The sequence below is a fragment of the Dermacentor variabilis genome, chromosome 11, assembly GCF_050947875.1.
Source record: "Dermacentor variabilis isolate Ectoservices chromosome 11, ASM5094787v1, whole genome shotgun sequence".
Classification (NCBI taxonomy): Eukaryota; Metazoa; Arthropoda; class Arachnida; order Ixodida; family Ixodidae; genus Dermacentor; species Dermacentor variabilis.
In genome coordinates, this window is record NC_134578.1 from 10,920,350 (window position 1) to 10,937,932 (window position 17,583).

The window sequence follows — 17,583 nt, forward strand, 5'->3', positions numbered from 1 at the left end:
GCTCATCTTGCTTAATTTGCTATCGCAATTGATGCCTTTGCCTTTCGGGCGAAACTGTTGCATTTTTTGTTTGCTTTTTGCTTTAAATGTTCATCACTCACTCTTTGCAATAAAGTTATTAGACATCGCGGCGAAATTTTAAAACGGACGTTTTTTTTTAATTATCAGAGTCCATTGTAATGAGAGTTTACTGTAGTTAAGTACTGCTTTTGTTTCCCTTTTTCCTTCTAAAAAAATTGCTAATGAACCATCAGAAACCCGTTGAAATGTGTATGCTCCTTTTGTTTTTATCTATTCTCCACAGTGTCTTTGTTAGTGCAGGTGCATTCTTCGACTTATCGCTAACTAGTGTTAACTTATATTTGGTCGGGGTTAATTTTATTTGGTTCATGTAGGATCATGTCTATACCTATGACATCCATGTTTCTTAGTTGTTGAGGTATCAAAAATGTACTTGTGGTTTGGTTGAACAGTGCAACTAACTTATAGCAATGCATTTTTTTTTTAGCTGGGGAGAGTAGAGGTAAATCAGGTTAGATTGGTAAAGATGCTAGCATGGTAGGTTTGCCGAGACTCTACAAGTTGGTGAAGAGCGGTTGGGTTTAAATTAATTCAGAGCCTCTTTACCAAGTTGTGCTTCGACAACCTTGGCATAGCTTATAGATGCAAATCAGTTGTTGTGCAGATATGATAAAGACAGCCAGCGGATTTTGCTGGAAGAACGTTCATGCTTACGTTAAGCTTTTAGTTAATGATTAGCTTGATGCCTTCTCGTTTATAACAGTGCAACTCTTCCTTATGGTGCATTTCCCGGTTTTCCTTGTGATTGTGCACAGTTGCGAAAAGAAAAATACAGTCTGAACTCAAAGTGGAGTGATCCAGTAATAGGAGAATATAGCGGATATTCTAATTGGCATTAAGAGAAAAAATGGAGCTGGGCAGGTCATGTAATGCGCAGGTTAGACAACCGTAGGACCATTAGGGTTACAGAATGCATACCAAGAGAACGGAAATGCAGTCGAGTATGGCGGAAGACTAGGTGGAGCGATGAAATTAGGAAATTCGCGGGTGCTTGTTCGAATTGGTTTTCACAAGACAGGGCTAATTGGAGATCGCAGGGAGAGGCCTTTGTCCTGCAGTGGACATAAAATAGGCTGATGATGATGATGAGGTGTAACATTAAATGACAGGGAGACAGTTGTATGGATTAGAAATAGCTAACAGGGTTAGGTGATATTCTAGTTCAGTTTAAAAAGGAAATGGAGTTGTACAGGTCATAAAATGCAAGGAGCAGATAATGGTGGTCTGTTGGGTTAGAGAACAAGTATCAAGGGAAGGGAAGTGCAGTCAAGGATGACAGAGAATGAGGTGGTATGTTGAAATTGGGAAACTTCCAGGCAAAGAATTGGGTCATTTAACTCAGTCATATTTGTCCTTTCTCTAGAACTATTTGTAAAGTTTACAAATTTCTGTTCGTTTTACGACTTTTTGACTTTTGCATCACATATTACAGAAAATAAAATTTGTTCACGAAAAAGACTTACTCGTTTGTCTTCCAACTTGCCATTGAAGGTTTTTTGATGGTGGAAGGATGCCAGAGGGCACCCCTTTCAAGCAAGTTCCTCAAGCAGGTGAAATCAGCTACAGGAAATTTGCTGGTGAAGTTACTGTGATCCGAAAATAATGTGCTGTCTGTCAGTCTCTGTTGTTCTAAGCTTGCTGCCGCTTGTATGTGGTGTCCAAAGGTAAAAGATTGTTAATGATGTGCATATGTATCCCTAAGAAGGTGTGTGCTCCGAGAAAGCTTGTAGAAAAAAAAATCAGTGCAGCTGCCCCCAATCTCCTCCCCCTCCTCCGTGTTGTGTCCAGGCATTTTATGAATATTAATGTTCACAGGTTGGCAGGTATGCTCAAGAGAGGGATAATTGGAGGTTGCTGTAAGAGGCCTTCGTCCTGAGGGGGATGTAAAATGGGCTGCTGATGATGCTGAAGGACCTAAGTGTGCAATTACTGTTTGTGGGCTCTTTTTCAGGCAATTGCTCAAGTCACACAATGAATACCATGTTGCCTTCACTAGGAAGCTCCTCTGCGAAAGGCATACAGCGACAGAGCCACTCCTTCGCTTTGTGTGGTCGTACTGGGAGCACTATGTTGACGTGAGTCTTTGCCTTAGTGTACCCCCATTGAAGAAAAAAAAAAGAATGGTGCAGATGTTGTGCACCCTAAACACTAGATTTGAATATCGTAGAGCTTATGAAAGTTGTCCTATGCATCTGATTCTGTAGTGAAAGCACTGATTCAGCATTGCTCTGAGGTTGATCTAGCTCGAGTGCCACATATCCATACCAGTGTGGGAAGCTTTCCCATTATGTGAGTCATTGAAGATAGAATGAGAGTCTGTGTTTACTGTGAGAACAAGGTTATCCCTGCATGCTGTATTACTACTGTTAAGTGTTCAGACACGCAGCCAACATGTTGCTGCTAGCAGTTAGCGGAAGTTTAGTATTTACAGTAATATGAAAGTTTGCATGAATGACAAGCCAGACCTGGTTATCAAAGTGCACGGTTATAAAATGCCAGTGGCTCTACTGTTTATCATGAAACAATGCTTGTAGTATAAAAGGCTACATACTGAAGCAATTTATGAGATTGTGTGATATCTTTAGCATTTATAAAGGGCATACACTGTTTTCTTCACAGTTAGGAAATATTTAGACCGGTAACTCTGCTTGTCTTTATTTGTCCTCAGGCGGTAAGCCAACATGCCAGGCTGATCTTCAGGGGCATTGTTGACATGAACATACTGCTGGCATCAAGTAAGTATTGTGCATAGCTCTGTATTTCCATCTCTTATTGAGACAGATTTTGTTATCTTTTTGTTCTCCAAAGCAGCAGAGATATTGAGAATACAATAGCATACTGTATGAACGAACTTGCCAGATGTCAACAAAAGTAGCAGTCATTTAAGTGTACAAAATAGGAAACACTCGACAAACAAAAACGCAGTTAAATAGCTATAAAGCCGACTTTCGTTAATTTGATCCTGACAGGACCGATAAAACCGTTCGAATTATCCAGCCGGTTGATTTAAACAAAGGGCAGAAAGAATGGCTAAGCATGCCATTGATTTACCTAGCAGTATTTGCCTTTAAGGCTACCTTCGCCGCGATACAGTTGTAATACAGTGAAGCATATTAAGTGGGTAAAGGTGTTATGGGACATAGCATGTGTTCCTTGAGTCACACATGCACTGTCTCTGGTCATAGTATGAGCGCTGAGATGTCTAATAACTTTGCTGGCAGGCCTTCAGAATGTTAGACGCCTGCTCCTTTGGTGGCTATAAATAGAGAGTTTTAGCCCAGCGGGTTTACGGCCAGCGGAGCGGAGCGGGCGAGCGGAGACACGACTGCGCATGCGCACAACGCTGAGGCGGCCAGCGGTTTTACGGAGCAGCGTTTACGCCCGCTGGAAAGCACTCCCCAGCGGAGGGTATACGCAGCGCGCGAGCGCGCGCAAGCGCGCGCGGGCGTGTATGAGAAATGCAAGATGGCAGCCGCGAACATGAACGCCGGCAGTTCTGCATCGACGACGGCGACTGCGGCGCTGACCTGTACATTAGTACTCAGTATATTATTAACAAATATAGTACTGAGAACATGTAATATATCTTTATTCAACATTTCTTGCATTATAAAAGCAAGCGTAATTCAAATTCATTTCTCAGTAACTCCTATTCGAACCACTAGGTGGGGAAGCAGAGCGCCCGCCCTCTCCGCTCGAGCGGGCGAGTGATCCGCCGGGCTAAAATTCTTTTTTCGCGAGCCGCTCCGCTGGCGCAACGGTGGAGACCGTGAGCGGAGCGAAACGTAAACCCGCTGAGCTAAAACTCTCTAATGTCCTCTCAACTTTCGTAGTTATTTCATCTTATTGCATTCCTTACGTCTAGCTTTCCCAAAATGCAGATGGTTTATCTCCATTTTCTCACTGCACGACACATGCACACACATGATTGAGGAATATATTCAACGGTCTCATAAATGAGATGTGTGGCGGGTGAACTAGGGCTCAAATTGGCACGGCAACGTCAGAAAATTGCTCTTAATGGCTGCTAGTATGCCTACTAGGCATTTAGGTGCCTGTACTGTGACTAGAGATGCTGTTTGCGCACCTGCATAATTAAGGAATAGGTATTAAACACCCTGACAGTGACCCTTGCCATTCTTTGTATACTTCACCGCAATAAAAAGCGTATGCTGCAGCGTATAACATGGCTGTGTTGCAGCAAAGCTGATCAGCCAAGCTTGAATTATTTGTCGAAGGCCAATATTGAGATTGAAATAACCGAGGTTTGGGCTCAATGAAGTGTATGGGCATCAGCTGGGACCTTTGGTAGCGATAGAAGTAACCAAATAATTGAATTAGTTGAATTAACAGAAGTCTACTGTGCTGCGGCTGTGTTTCTACTATGCAGATGTTACAAGGTCGAGAAAAAGACAGGCTATGTTAGGGCTCACATTGTCTCGTGTGGTCCTTTTTGTTTTCTCGTCTTCGTGTCATCTGCACCATGGTATGAACCAAAAAGCCCACCCTGATGCAAAGCCTCAATAATTTGATCTCAGTTTATTTTAAAATTTGGTTAATTTGTAGAACTTGTATAGGGCTGTAATTTGTAATGCAGATTCTGGTTAACTTGAAAAGCCTGCACCCATTCATTCGGATAATTCTTAGTTTCTGATTGTGGCCTCGGAGACCTGCACTCTGCATTGTGCTTCCAGTTTTGCTGACCTTGCAGGTGGTGTCAGACATATAACACCCATCACTTCTCTCCGGCGCTCGCATGGGCTTCTGTCTCGTAAAATTGATTGGTTCTGGAGCTTGCGGTACATGAACGTGTGGCCTTTGGGATCTCTGAGAGAGCTGTCGCTGCGGCTGCAATTCGGACACCATAAGTCCGTCTTGATTCACCTGCACTTCGTGAACTAGTTCAGACAGTGTTGCACTTTGCCATTTGTTTCAGTGACATTCAGCCATGCAAGCCTGGCACCTCTGCATGGTGCCATTAATTTCAAAAAGTGCAGGGAAAGTAGTGGTCCCAGTTACTAAACTTTCTGCACTGCTGGGAGTGTCAGTGCCAATGCCGTGCAGGCACGATGCAACAGACGACGCTACGAAAACATGACCGTCCTGCTGGCAGAAATTGCACCATTAATCAGCAATGATTGTCCCTATGTCCATGAGAGAAGCCAATATTCATACTAGGCCAATGCCTCCTTTACTAGATGCCTGCCGCGTTGTCCGGTAGCTCGGTTCCGGGCCCTATCCCTTTTCTCTCCTCCGCGAAAAGGCAACGAGCGCCTCTCATGGCGAACGCCTGCAACTTGCAATCACGTGCGGCGGCCTCTGTGATTAACATGGCATCTGTCACCGTCTAACACGCTCGGTAACAGACGCCCGCACATTTACGCGCCGGCGGATGCATTCAGCTGCCGCTGCCACATCCACCGGAAGTTGAAAAGACAACGAGCGCCGCCTCACGGAATTTATGCTGAACTAACTTCAACTAAGGGAACTGCCACTACAATGGGAAAGCGAGCAATGCGGCGGGCATCTAGTAAAGGAGGCATTGACTAGGCCCTCAAGTGTCCCTAGACAGGCGGAAAAGGCACTTGAAGTCATATTCAAAGTAGTTTCCTACAATCTCTTCACAATATTGAGGTATCCGAACTTTTTCATTCTCACCAGCTTGTGCGCTAGTTATACTAGTGCTAACAAAGGGCCAATGTCAATTTTACTTGCAGTATGGAAACCGCATATCTGACAAAAATGGGCACTCCCAATGCAATCACAGCACATGTTGGACAATGCCAAAAACAGAAAAAGGGAGGTGCTCCTTGCAGCAATTAGCTGAGGGAGGTTTTGATGGTCGTTACCAGTTTCACAGAATGGGGCAGTTGTAGACACCTCAAATGGACATTGACCTCGCAGGTTGACCTTGCTGTCATCTAGGCATAACAGCTGGAATGCTGGTCTTGTCAGCTATCCAATGACCCTTACATTTGGTCTTTGGTCAGTACGCCAAGCATAACAATCTGTGGCCTAAAGAGTGGAGCATTGAGCTGCTGGACTGGAGAACCCTGTTTCAAGTACCATTCTTGATCACGATAATATTTTATGCAGTAATAGCCAGTGTCAAACTCCCTGTTGTGTTTGTATTCTAACCACATGTGCGTACTCCAGACAGCTTTTCTGGAGAAAGTAAAGGTGACTCCTCATCAGTCGGAATGAAGACTGGAGACAGCCCTATCCCAGTACAAGTGAACTTTCACCTTAGTGCCTGACAAAGAGCAACATGTCTCTTCTGTTATGTTTGGATCTTAGAGGATATGTGAGGTTTCGCCTGCAGTAGGGGCGAACTGCGGGTATGCGTAAGGACATTCTAGAAAGGCCTAATGGAATGCATATTGCACCTTTCGCTGTGATGTTTCTTTTTTCTCCTGTATATTGGTAACCAGAATGTAAGTTTTCTTCCAATTTTTCTCTGGAGGCAGAGTTCTGTGTTGTCAATCTTTCACTCACCACCACTGAGCCTATATGGCAAGAAGCCTAGCCAGATAGCCATGCCAAACATGGGAGGGGTAGGCAGAAAAACGAAGAAATCTTCACTTCTAAAATGGAGGGGAAAAATACAAGCAGGACATAAAGTACAGTGCTCTAGGCATGCAGTTACACGGGACGACAGTTCAAGGCTAAAGGAAGTCCTGATCAACATCATGCCTGTTCTTGCTGCCAGGTGAGCAGGAGGCTCGTGCCTTCTTGGAGGAGTCGGCTGTGTTCCTGATTGACCTGCCATGGCACCGCAAGGGCAAGTACGACACGATCGCCTACCTGGCCGAGGTGATGGGCTGCTCGGCACTGCTGCGGCTGAGGCCAGCGCTGGTCACTAGCCTCCTGTCAGCTGCCGAGGAACCCACCATGTGCTCATATGTGAGTGTTTGGGCTCAGATCGCTACTATCGGTCAATCGGAGAGCAGCGTGTAGTAGTCGCTAGGGCTAGATATTCTCCATGGGTGGGATCAAGGGCCAATTCCTTACCGCGTGGATTTTTATTTTCTTGTGAAAAAATTATACAAACCTTTGCTTAGGCTAGATATGCCTAAACCATCCTCACTTTTTAAAGAAATACTTTTTTACAAATGTACGAGCAAAATTTTTCACATATCATGTGTAATATTACACCATGCAGTTACAGGTATATATTTTGACCATCAAAAATAAACAGTTAAAATGCAGGAACTTGAAAAAAATATCAGAACCATTGAAGAAACTCTATATGTTGCTTTAAAAGGTTGAGCACACTTCTCACAGCTCCACATAGCACAAGTTTCATTAAAATTTGATGATGTCATCAATGATTGACTAATTCATACCTTCAGTATCTAGGCCTGATCATTTATAAACCTTGGTTTTATGTTCATTTTTGCTTTGCATAGTCTTGACAAGTTTGGTGCATGCCAGAAGAAAACCTTCCTCTTCTTCTGAGAGATTTGTTGCCTCTGTTGTTAGCTCCTGGAACATGGCAGGCCCTGTGCTTTCTTCATCATAAGGACTGCTGGAATTTTCATTTTCTTAGCTATTTTACCCCAATAATCGTTCTGAGAAAATCAGCTCATACAAATAATAAATTGTGATGCCAGGCTTGTTATTTCGCAAAGAAATGTATCTCTACTATCCTCCGCAAGACAACCCATAGCTGCATGCTGTATCATATTTGATACAGCAATTAATGCTTGCCTCACAGAGCCACCCAATGTATTTCTCGAACAAACCATCACAGTAAGCAAATAAAGACCCTGATATTTCTTGTACACTGATTTCAAGTGTATAAATTATGGAAACAACATGTTTATTTATGAACCTTTCGCACATTGCATGATGAGCTGCTGCCATACATTTTGTAAAGGAAAAATAGCTCAAGTATTATGTCCAGTGTTGAAGTCGTGATGTACATACTTCATTGCTAAAGAGGACATAGATTCTGGGTGGATATGTAGACTTTTCTTTCTTTTCAAGTCTGTTATGCTAGAAGTTCTATGTGTAGCATATATGATACACCATGCAGTAAGAGGCTAAACTGTGACACTTCAAAAATGTTCTTGCAAGAGGCCTTTGTCCTGCAGCTTAGCTTCAAAAAACCTGCAATATGTATTCCTCCTATATTTACATATTCTGTGGTTAATTTTTTGTATTTGTATAGTGTAAAACTAAATACCATGTTGTATGATCAACATGCTTTGAAGACCACTTCCTCATTCTTTTTGTTGTTTGTTCTTCTACCTTATGCTGTTCTGTTTATCACATTTACCTATTCTTTACATTGTTCTTTTTTAAGTGCACCTGCACAAAAGCTTTATACAGTTGAATCTCAATTATTCAAACTTGAAGGGGCCCAAAAATTTGTTCGAATTAAAGGAAGTTCTAATTAAAGCAAGCTAATTGAATGTAGGACTTATCTGCAGTGGCGCATGTGCACTGAGCTAACACGTGGGTGGGAGGTTCCAGAAGATTTATTCACATGTATTTACAAATTAGTCAAATGGACGATTTTTCGGATGTTTTCGCGGCCCCTATGGAGTGCGAAAAATTGGGCGGTCTGAAAAAATGAATGCATGCCTTTTACTGTCCCCAAGCACTCAAATCACCACAGGCACATCCGAAATAGCTTTAAAGGCCTGCCAGTATACTTATTAGGTGCATCAGTGATCTTACTTTGATAGGAGATGGCAGGTGAATGCGTGTATAATTAAAGAAAATGTACCATGTCCCGTGATAATGGCCCCTTTTAACTTTTGGTATGCTATGCTTCACCGCGTAACACTTCTGTATTGGGGCGAAGCTGACTTTCGAGAACTGGCATTATGCAATGCGCCATACTTTCCGCGCTCCAAAACCATTGGCGAGGATTACAAAGATGGAGTCAGTGCCATTGCTAACAGCGGCGAACTGTTTCAAGCGAAAACACGCCATTGAACAGCAAGAAGCTTACGTCGCTTACATCACATGATGTAAGTGACATTGATTCGTCTTGTTATGAGTATGTCTCTTATTTTACTAGTTATGATTACTTATTGCTTGTGGACAAACCTAGGTGTGTAATAGAACACAGTAATACACTTATAGACTATGTGTTGTCTAACATTCCTGTTTGCAAATATGCACAAGTTTTAGATGTTGTTAATACTGATCACTACCGTGTGCTTTTTGTAATGTCAAACTGCCTGAAATCAAGCAAGCATTGTTTTGCCCGGACATTATTTAATGCTGACATATTTGCAAATAATGTACGCGCAATTGATTGGGCACTTGAATACTCTTCGAATTGTTCTAGCAATAGTTACAACAAGTTTTTAGGCATCTTTACTGAGGATATGGCTACTGCCTCCACCACTTACTGTGTGTGCAACAGACATGCAATCCTGTGAGATTCTTGGGCAACGGGCACGCTGTTTCGTTCTATTAAGACGAAATATAACGTGTATAGAAAATTAAAAAGGCAACCTTATAACACTTTCTTGAAGGAAAACACGGGGAATGCGGGAGATGGAAATTCAAGACGATGGAGCAAAACGTGAACAAGGTGAAAGCTGGAGCCAATGTTTCGACAAGTGGACTTGTCTTCTTCAAGGCGACATATGCTTTCCTCGCCACAGTATATATAGGTGGGGTTCTTCTAAAAGGGAGAGGGTGTAAGACAAAAGAGTGCAGCAACGAGGGAAGGTGTGTTAGCGTGTCGAATTGAGAGTAAAGAAATGCTGTGCACAAGGCCAAGGCCAGGCCCCTCCCCCCCCCCCCCCCCCCCCCCCCCCAGTCTGTCAATGCACGTGTGTTAGCTGGCGTGTCAAGGGCGTCTGACACGCCGGTTGAAAAAAAAAGGGGGGGGGGGATACACCAAGAACTCAAACTAAGTGTTGTTGCCTATACAGTAGCTTGAAATTTAGCATAGCGAATAGATTCTAAAGCTCCCTTTGAAACGTTTATGCCTATTGGTTGCAATGTCTTGAACTTATGCATAAGGTATGATTCTCTGTATTTTCTTTCTCGTTCAGAATGGAAATTTGACTGTAAGATGTAGAGTTTAAGTTCATCAAAGTTATGACCTGGTTGGTTGAAATGCTCGGCAACGGTTTTGGTACGCTTTTTAGGTGTGTCCGCGTGATGTCCGTTTAATCTGACGTTCATTGATTGTCCTGTTTCACCGATATATTGTTTCTTACAGAAGGAACATTCAAGCATATAAATCACATCTGAACTTGTACAAGTGAAGCTAGATTTGACTTCATGTGTATAACTATTTGCGGTGCTTTTAATTTAAATGTCACTTTGAAGGTGCCTGCAGGTTTTAATAGAACACTTATGCAGCAAAGAAAATTTTAGCAATCGCATTCCACAGAACAGGAAAGATTAAAAAAAAAGTACTGGTGCCTTCTCAACAACTTTCTTGGGCGAGACATAAAGCAACATCCTCCAGAAAATATAATAGGCAATGATTCATTACGGGAAAATAAGACATCCACCCAATTGTAGCAATTGCTACAAAGGAAACCCATATGGGTTCCTCGAAAGAAAAGCCTCGTAGTTCATCCAGGTCCGGGCCTCGTACCCGGAACCTCCACCTTTCCGGGGCAGCCACTCTACCATATGAGCTAACCAGGCACCTAGCAGATGGCAGGGCAAAGTCGAATTGGTCAACAACTAGAAGCAAAGGCGAGAGTTTAACATAATAGTCCTGCGGAGACCCTCAAGGTCGAGAGAAATAAATAACTAAGGGAAAATGAGACATCCACCCAATTGTAGCAATTGCTACAAAGGAAACCCATGCGGATTCCTTGAAAGAAAAGCCTTGCAGTTGAAAAAAAAATTCGACCTGGTCCAGGACTCGAACCCGGGACTACTGCCTTTCCGGGGCAGCTGTTCTACCATGTGAGCTAACCAGGCGGATGTTTACAATAACGATCCTATAAAACAATCTAGTGAGACAAAATTTCTTGGTGGTATTATCAATAACCATTCAAAATTCTGCCTTCATGTGCGTCATCTGCGATATGTAGAAACTATTTTTCCCTCCACAAACTTAGTAATCTTTACTACGTATTTGTTCACTCTCACATTAATTACTGCATAGCGATCTGGGATTGCACATACAAAACTCATGTCTCATTGGTGTTTACACTTCAAAAAAAAAGGTCTTCGCATTATAGGACCCCACAATATCCATATCAAGAGTGAAGATCTATTTAAAACCCTGAACATTCTCAGCATGTATGATTTGACAGCCTACAACATCGCCTTCGTCTTGCATAAAATAGTTAATGAAAAACTAACCTTGACAACAGTATCACTCCACCCCTTATTTCACAATGTTGGGAATGCATCTCGCCATTGTTTTTTATTGCCTAAGGTAAATACTAAATATGGTCGCTCTACACTACAGTTCACAGGCACCTCAGTTTGGAATAGGCTTCATAGTAGCCTAACCACTTTAAGAACATTTGTGGGGTCTCTCACACCCGTACTCTTGGTACAAAGGAACGACAACACAGTAGTGCAAACAATCACAAGGGCATTTATTGCACCTTTCATTGATCAATGCCTGCTAGCCGAGTTGCTATCCACAAAACATGCCGATGGGCGCGCGACAAATCTAGAAGTCCGACTCACCGCGACCGGTTTGCGAGCGAATATGTTCGCCCCCATGCTGGATCCCAACGCCTGGTCATTCGCGTGTACGGTCACGCGGACGGTGGCGCGTTCCAAGGCGGCCACGCGAGGCGGTCTCGCAGAAGCATGGGTCGGCGGCGCGCGGGACGTCCACGCTGTTTGCCGACCCGCCGGGAAAGAGCCAGCCCGTCCTCCCCTGCGCCCCCAAGTAACCCTGCCGTGAGGCGGCGTTAGCAACGCAACACTCGCGCCATCTCTCGCACTGCGCCCCAACCACATCGACCACCGCGGGCGTCACGCAGGCCACGCGGCGAAGCCGGATTACAGGAGACGCGCCATGCGGGAAAAACATCAGGGGAGGCGCGAGGGTCGCGCATCCCCACATCCCCCCAACCTTAAATCACTTCTTATTCCGGCGAAACATGTGACACGGTCTAACATTAACCCCTGCTTCGCGAACAAGATAGTACATGCAACAGTGGTCGCGCAGAAGAAATGTCTACACGCTGTCCATAACATGCGAGCCGACTCTCCTTGGGTACACCGCTGGCGTCCGCCGGTCACAGCAGCAGCTTTGCGACTCGACGGCACGATCCCAGGCCAGGACTACGGAGACGACGACGCAGTAGTCGGTACGAGCAAGCGTCGCTCGCGCCGACGCGCCCTGCTGGCAAGAGCCGCCGTAGCTGTCGGTGACCGCCGGCTCTTTTGTCCGCCGCCGAGGGTTGCGAGCTGGATACAGGAGGCCGCCGAAGTCGCTGCGCCGAACTGGCCACAGCATTACCATCGCCCGGGGTGGCTCTATCGTAGTCCGGGACAGCAGCGCAGACGATGTGCAGGTGACGGCAAGCCAGGGGTGACTCCAATCACGCTGCGTACATTCAACACACTCGGCAAACACTAAAGTAGTGCAAGGGAGAGGAATTATGCATGCGCATCGCCCACGTGGTACGATGTTCAACTCGGCTAGCAAAAGATCGGGCAGCTACTCAGATGCTAAGTTCATGTGAACGAAGCTCGCTTCCTTGAGTCGAACGAGTAATTTCAATTCGTGCGAGGCGAAATAGGATGAGGGAAGCAAATTGCAACCCCTCAACGCCACGGTCCACCAGGTTGTGTCCCTCCACGTGCGACAGGCAGCTTCGTAAAGCCTTAGGCCTAAAGCGTCGCTACCCTGACAACAACCGGCATCCAAAAACAACACCCAAAATGAGCGCAAAACAGGCAGCCGCGAGGAGACGTCAGCTCTGTGAGGTGGTCCTACTCCGCTCGGTGCACACAGCATCCGAGTTGACGGCGCCCACCGTCCCAGACGGTGTCGGAGCGCCCGGTGCCAGGCCGCAATACCAGTCAGCCCGTAGTGGCACCCGTGGCCCGCGGCCACCCGGCTCCCAGAGCCGCGACTTCATCCGAGTCAAAGAGATAGAAGAAGCTATTTACATAAGAAATTCGGACCACCCACGAGGCTTACGTACTCACATGCTTCAGGCTTGCCACTGCTCCGCGGGCGCTCAGCCTCGCTCTCTCAGGATGCAGACCACGTGGCTCTCGTACTGACGAATGTCATTAAAAAAACACTTGCGAAAAAGCTTAGCATGTTGACATGTTCAAACACACTACAGCCACCATCACCTCGCTCAAGAAAGCACGCCGCCGACGCTAGCGATCAAAATCCACGCTAGGCCTACGCTTCGGTTCAAACAAAGGTCTCGAACGAAGCAAAACTGTTAAAACTATCGTCCGATGCCCCAAGAGTCTCACGTTGGGCAGCCAGATGTGGGGTCTCTCACACCCGTACTCTTGGGACAAAGGAACGACAACACAGTAGTGCAAACAATCACAAGGGCATTTATTGCACCTTTCATAGATCAATGCCTGCTAGCCGAGTTGCTATCCACAAAACATGCCGATGGGCGCGCGACAAATCTAGAAGTCCGACTCACCGCGACCGGTTTGCGAGCGAATATGTTCGCCCCCATGCTGGATCCCAACGCCTGGTCATTCGCGTGTACGGTCACGCGGACGGTGGCGCGTTCCAAGGCGGCCACGCGAGGCGGTCTCGCAGAAGCATGGGTCGGCGGCGCGCGGGACGTCCACGCTGTTTGCCGACCCGCCGGGAAAGAGCCAGCCCGTCCTCCCCTGCGCCCCCAAGTAACCCTGCCGTGAGGCGGCGTTAGCAACGCAACACTCGCGCCATCTCTCGCACTGCGCCCAAACCACATCGACCGCCGCGGGCATCACGCAGGCCACGCGGCGAAGCCGGATTACAGGAGACGCGCCATGCGGGAAAAACATCAGGGGAGGCGCGAGGGTCGCGCATCCCCACACATTGCATACATTTCTTAAACAATTGAAGCACTCACTTATTGACAATGCGTAGCACTGTGCATGCTTGTACACATTCTCACTTTTTCTTTTCCTTTGCCCATGTTTTCGATCACGTAAAAAAGAAAATTGTTAGAAAAATGTATCTCAGGTGAAATTTTCCTACTACTGTATTTTCTTGTATTACTTATTTCAGCTATTTTCGTTTTATGTGATTTTGCAGTATAAAAAAGCAGCTGCCATAGAAGTGCTTTTTTTTTCTAATAACAATTGGTAGGGACCCTCCAACAAATTTGTTGGGTTCCAGAAGTGTGTACTTTGTAGTTGTATACCCTATATATGTTAAATAAACTTTCAAATGAATGTCGAAGTAGCTAGGCCTAGCGTTGCTGCAGTGTGCCTACAGCTGCGACTGGATCTGGTGGTCAAAGGCACGGCCGCGTGATTTGACGCGCTGCTGAAAGCATTGTCGGAGTGCAGTAGGTTCGAACCAACCACCGCAAACGCTTGCGTGTTTGAATTACCGGGCGTTTTCGTCCATTGGAATACACATAACTTTGATGGGACCACAGTGCCATTTCAAAGAAACCGAAAGTTTGAATTAACGAGATTTGACTGTAGTAGCTGTTTCTGGATGCTATAATAGACCTTTGCTTGATTGATCATTAGCTTTTAAGCACAGGCAACAGCTTAGGGTAATGTGTTATTTATTTTCAATCTTACTCCTTTTCACTCTACTTTTGTGATTTTTAAAGTGGTGAGGTAATTCTTTCTTTTTTTCTTTCTCTTGAAGGTTAAAGACTTAGTGCAGAAATTAGCCTCCCTGCATCGGAAGGAAGCCTGCACAGCTGAGTTCGAGCGTGCATGGCTAGAGCCGTTTTCCTCGGCTACCAAGAACCATTCCAGAGAGCTGCTTGTACCTTTGTTTCAGGTGAGTGTGTCTTGCTGCCTTAAATCTCTTATCAAGGATTCGGGCTATGTTCTGCTTATATGCATTATGTATCCAGTGTGCAGAAGCTCTTATTGTGGTGAAGTTCCTTTAATCTGTATAATGCGGCTTTTTTTCTCCTGTGTTTCTTTTTTTTTTTTTTGACAGCATGTCTTGCCTGTTCTCACTGCCATTCACCCTGGGACTACACAATATGTATTTGGCAAGCTTTCGGAGGACAGGAGTAAGTGTTCACTACTTATCTATTTAGCTCAGAAGCATGCGAACTTGGGCTGGTTGGTAGGTCTTGCAGTTTAACCTTGTTATAGTAAACTTGCATATGAAATTAAGATGCCATCATCATACAACACATTCATCATGAGCAAGATACCACCGTTATATAGGACGATGAGCAAAATGAGAACAAGGTGAAAGCAGGAGCCAACGTTTCGAAAAGTGGACTTGTATTCTTCAAGGCAAATCAGCTTTCTTCAAGACAGCCTTGAAGAAGACAAGTCCATTTGTCGAAACGTTCGCTCTTGCTTTCACCTTGTTGTTTTGCTCATCGACTTGAATTTCCATCTCCCGCCTTCCCCGTGTTTTCTCATCATTATATAAGACATTCATTTAAGTAAAGGTGCGTGAATATCAAAATTCTTTACTGCAGATAAAATATGAATAAGCATTAAATATTGAATAGAATATCAAATAATGACATGCACATTCATTTATTAGCAAGCTGAATTATTTTAACATGTTGGTACATCGCAGTTACATTGTCAGTGGTAAAAAAAATTGAAATATTAAGTAGTTATACTAAAAGATAGTGTATTTGGCTGATGTTAACTTGAAAATTGTGCAATTCCCACTAGCTGTCTATTCTCGCCAACTTGTGCCTTATTATACCACATCAAAAGCATGTAAATTCAGAGTCGTTTCAGCCTGTGCAAACCGCCACTCATCGCATTTGCTGTCAAGTAATAAGCTGCAAAAAAGTGCACCCTCGCTTCTGCAAACTCATGCCCCTTGCTCTTGAGAGGCTGACTTTCCCGCGAAGCTTAGATGTCCATTGGCTAAGCGCGCTTTACAGGCAAAATTTCTCTAGCTGTCGAAATTATCGCAAAATTCAGTACAAAATCAGACACATGGTGTAAATAAAAACAAACATTAAAAACTGTGTTTTCCTCCACACAGCGAGTAACCTATTCTATTAGTTTAGAATATTCATAACCAGCCAAATAGCATTCGAAAATTTTTGAATAGTAGTATTCAAAATTTCCGAATATTTGCACATCCTTAGCTATAAGCGTAAATTCATTACAACTGCTGATATTGGTGAGAAACATTTTATATTTACTTTGTTTGATCTGATAATTTGTTATATATCCATGTTTGTACTATTTTGTACTGAGGTTTAACTGTTAACAAATAGTGGAAATGTGCTTTCTGCTTGTTTCGTCCCTGCACTGGCACTAAGTTTAGCTAGCTCTTATTTGAAGGAAGCAGTTCCTGCTCCTTTTGTGTGCTAGCATAACAGAATTTGCACTCACCCATTGGTTGTAGATGGCACTGTAATTTAACATATTTACATTTTACATATTTACCAACTCTGTGTAGCAAACATTGACCTTTATAATTTTTTAGAAATGGAAATGACTGTGAAGGGCTTATTCTGTCCTTGTTTTAAATAACGTCAGATGGTGCAAATAACTGTTGAAGGGTTAAATTGGGAGCACTGACTCAATTGTGTGCAATGAAGCCCACCTTCATGATAGTGTAAACATTTTTTTTCTTAATGAACTTCACTTTTCTCACCAATTTCTTGCATGGTCTTGCTTTATATGATTATCAAAATCGTTTACATGTGATGTTGGGAGTATACACAACTTGTGTGCAGTGAAGCCCGCTTTTGTTACAGTGTAAACATTTTTTACAGTGAAAGTGTATATAGCTACCCTCCAGCAGTTGTCGATGTTTGTCCATCTATGCGTTGTGTCGACACAAAAAATTTTTTATCTCCAGTTTCTCGTGAATGCTCTGTAGCTCTTAGTCTAAGGTAGGTATATTTGAAAAAATTATACTGAAATTAGCCACTAAGACGACTCTATCATAATGCTGAGTTTCATTTACTTGTCATAATTAGTTAGTTCACAGTGAAGTTGTAAACGTCACAGAATTCCTGTCTGGTGTCATTACATGGTTGTCTATGGGGAGAGCATGGTTACGAAAAATGGCTTTAACTCTTGTTTTATCGAAACTATACCAAAACAAATTATATGACAATTAACCGCTAAAACGACTCTATCATTATGCCAAGTTTCATCTACTTTCTTAATTACGTAGTTCACAGTGAAGTTGTAAATATTGTGGAATTCCTGTCTGCTGTAAATACATGGGTTTCTACTGGAGGGAAATGGACAGCCTCATGTTTGTTCGCTAGAATAAAACTCTAGTCCTTCCAAGTTTCGTTCAGCTGGTTATTAGGAAGTATGCTCAATTGCAAATTACAAATGTGTTTTGTTTTGTGCACTCCTTTGACTGCACTCCGGTCAACACATATCGTCGCTCGCATCAAGGCTCCATTTAACCTCCACCTGCGTCGTATACACACTGTT

The 17,583-nt window shown here is 44.0% G+C and overlaps 1 protein-coding gene across 4 annotated transcripts in view; it reads left to right on the plus strand.

Annotated features, from left to right (window-relative positions):
• The window catches only part of THADA (Thyroid adenoma-associated protein homolog), a 103,894-nt gene that overhangs the window by 23,264 nt on the left and 63,047 nt on the right, over nt 1-17,583 (plus strand). For all 4 annotated transcript variants that reach the window (XM_075674548.1, XM_075674550.1, XM_075674549.1 and 1 more), the window contains exons 11-15: nt 2,033-2,156; nt 2,750-2,816; nt 6,791-6,984; nt 14,834-14,971; nt 15,137-15,212. In XM_075674548.1, the coding sequence (XP_075530663.1) occupies nt 2,033-2,156; nt 2,750-2,816; nt 6,791-6,984; nt 14,834-14,971; nt 15,137-15,212 (599 nt within the window). The remainder of the gene's footprint in view (nt 1-2,032; nt 2,157-2,749; nt 2,817-6,790; nt 6,985-14,833; nt 14,972-15,136; nt 15,213-17,583) is intronic.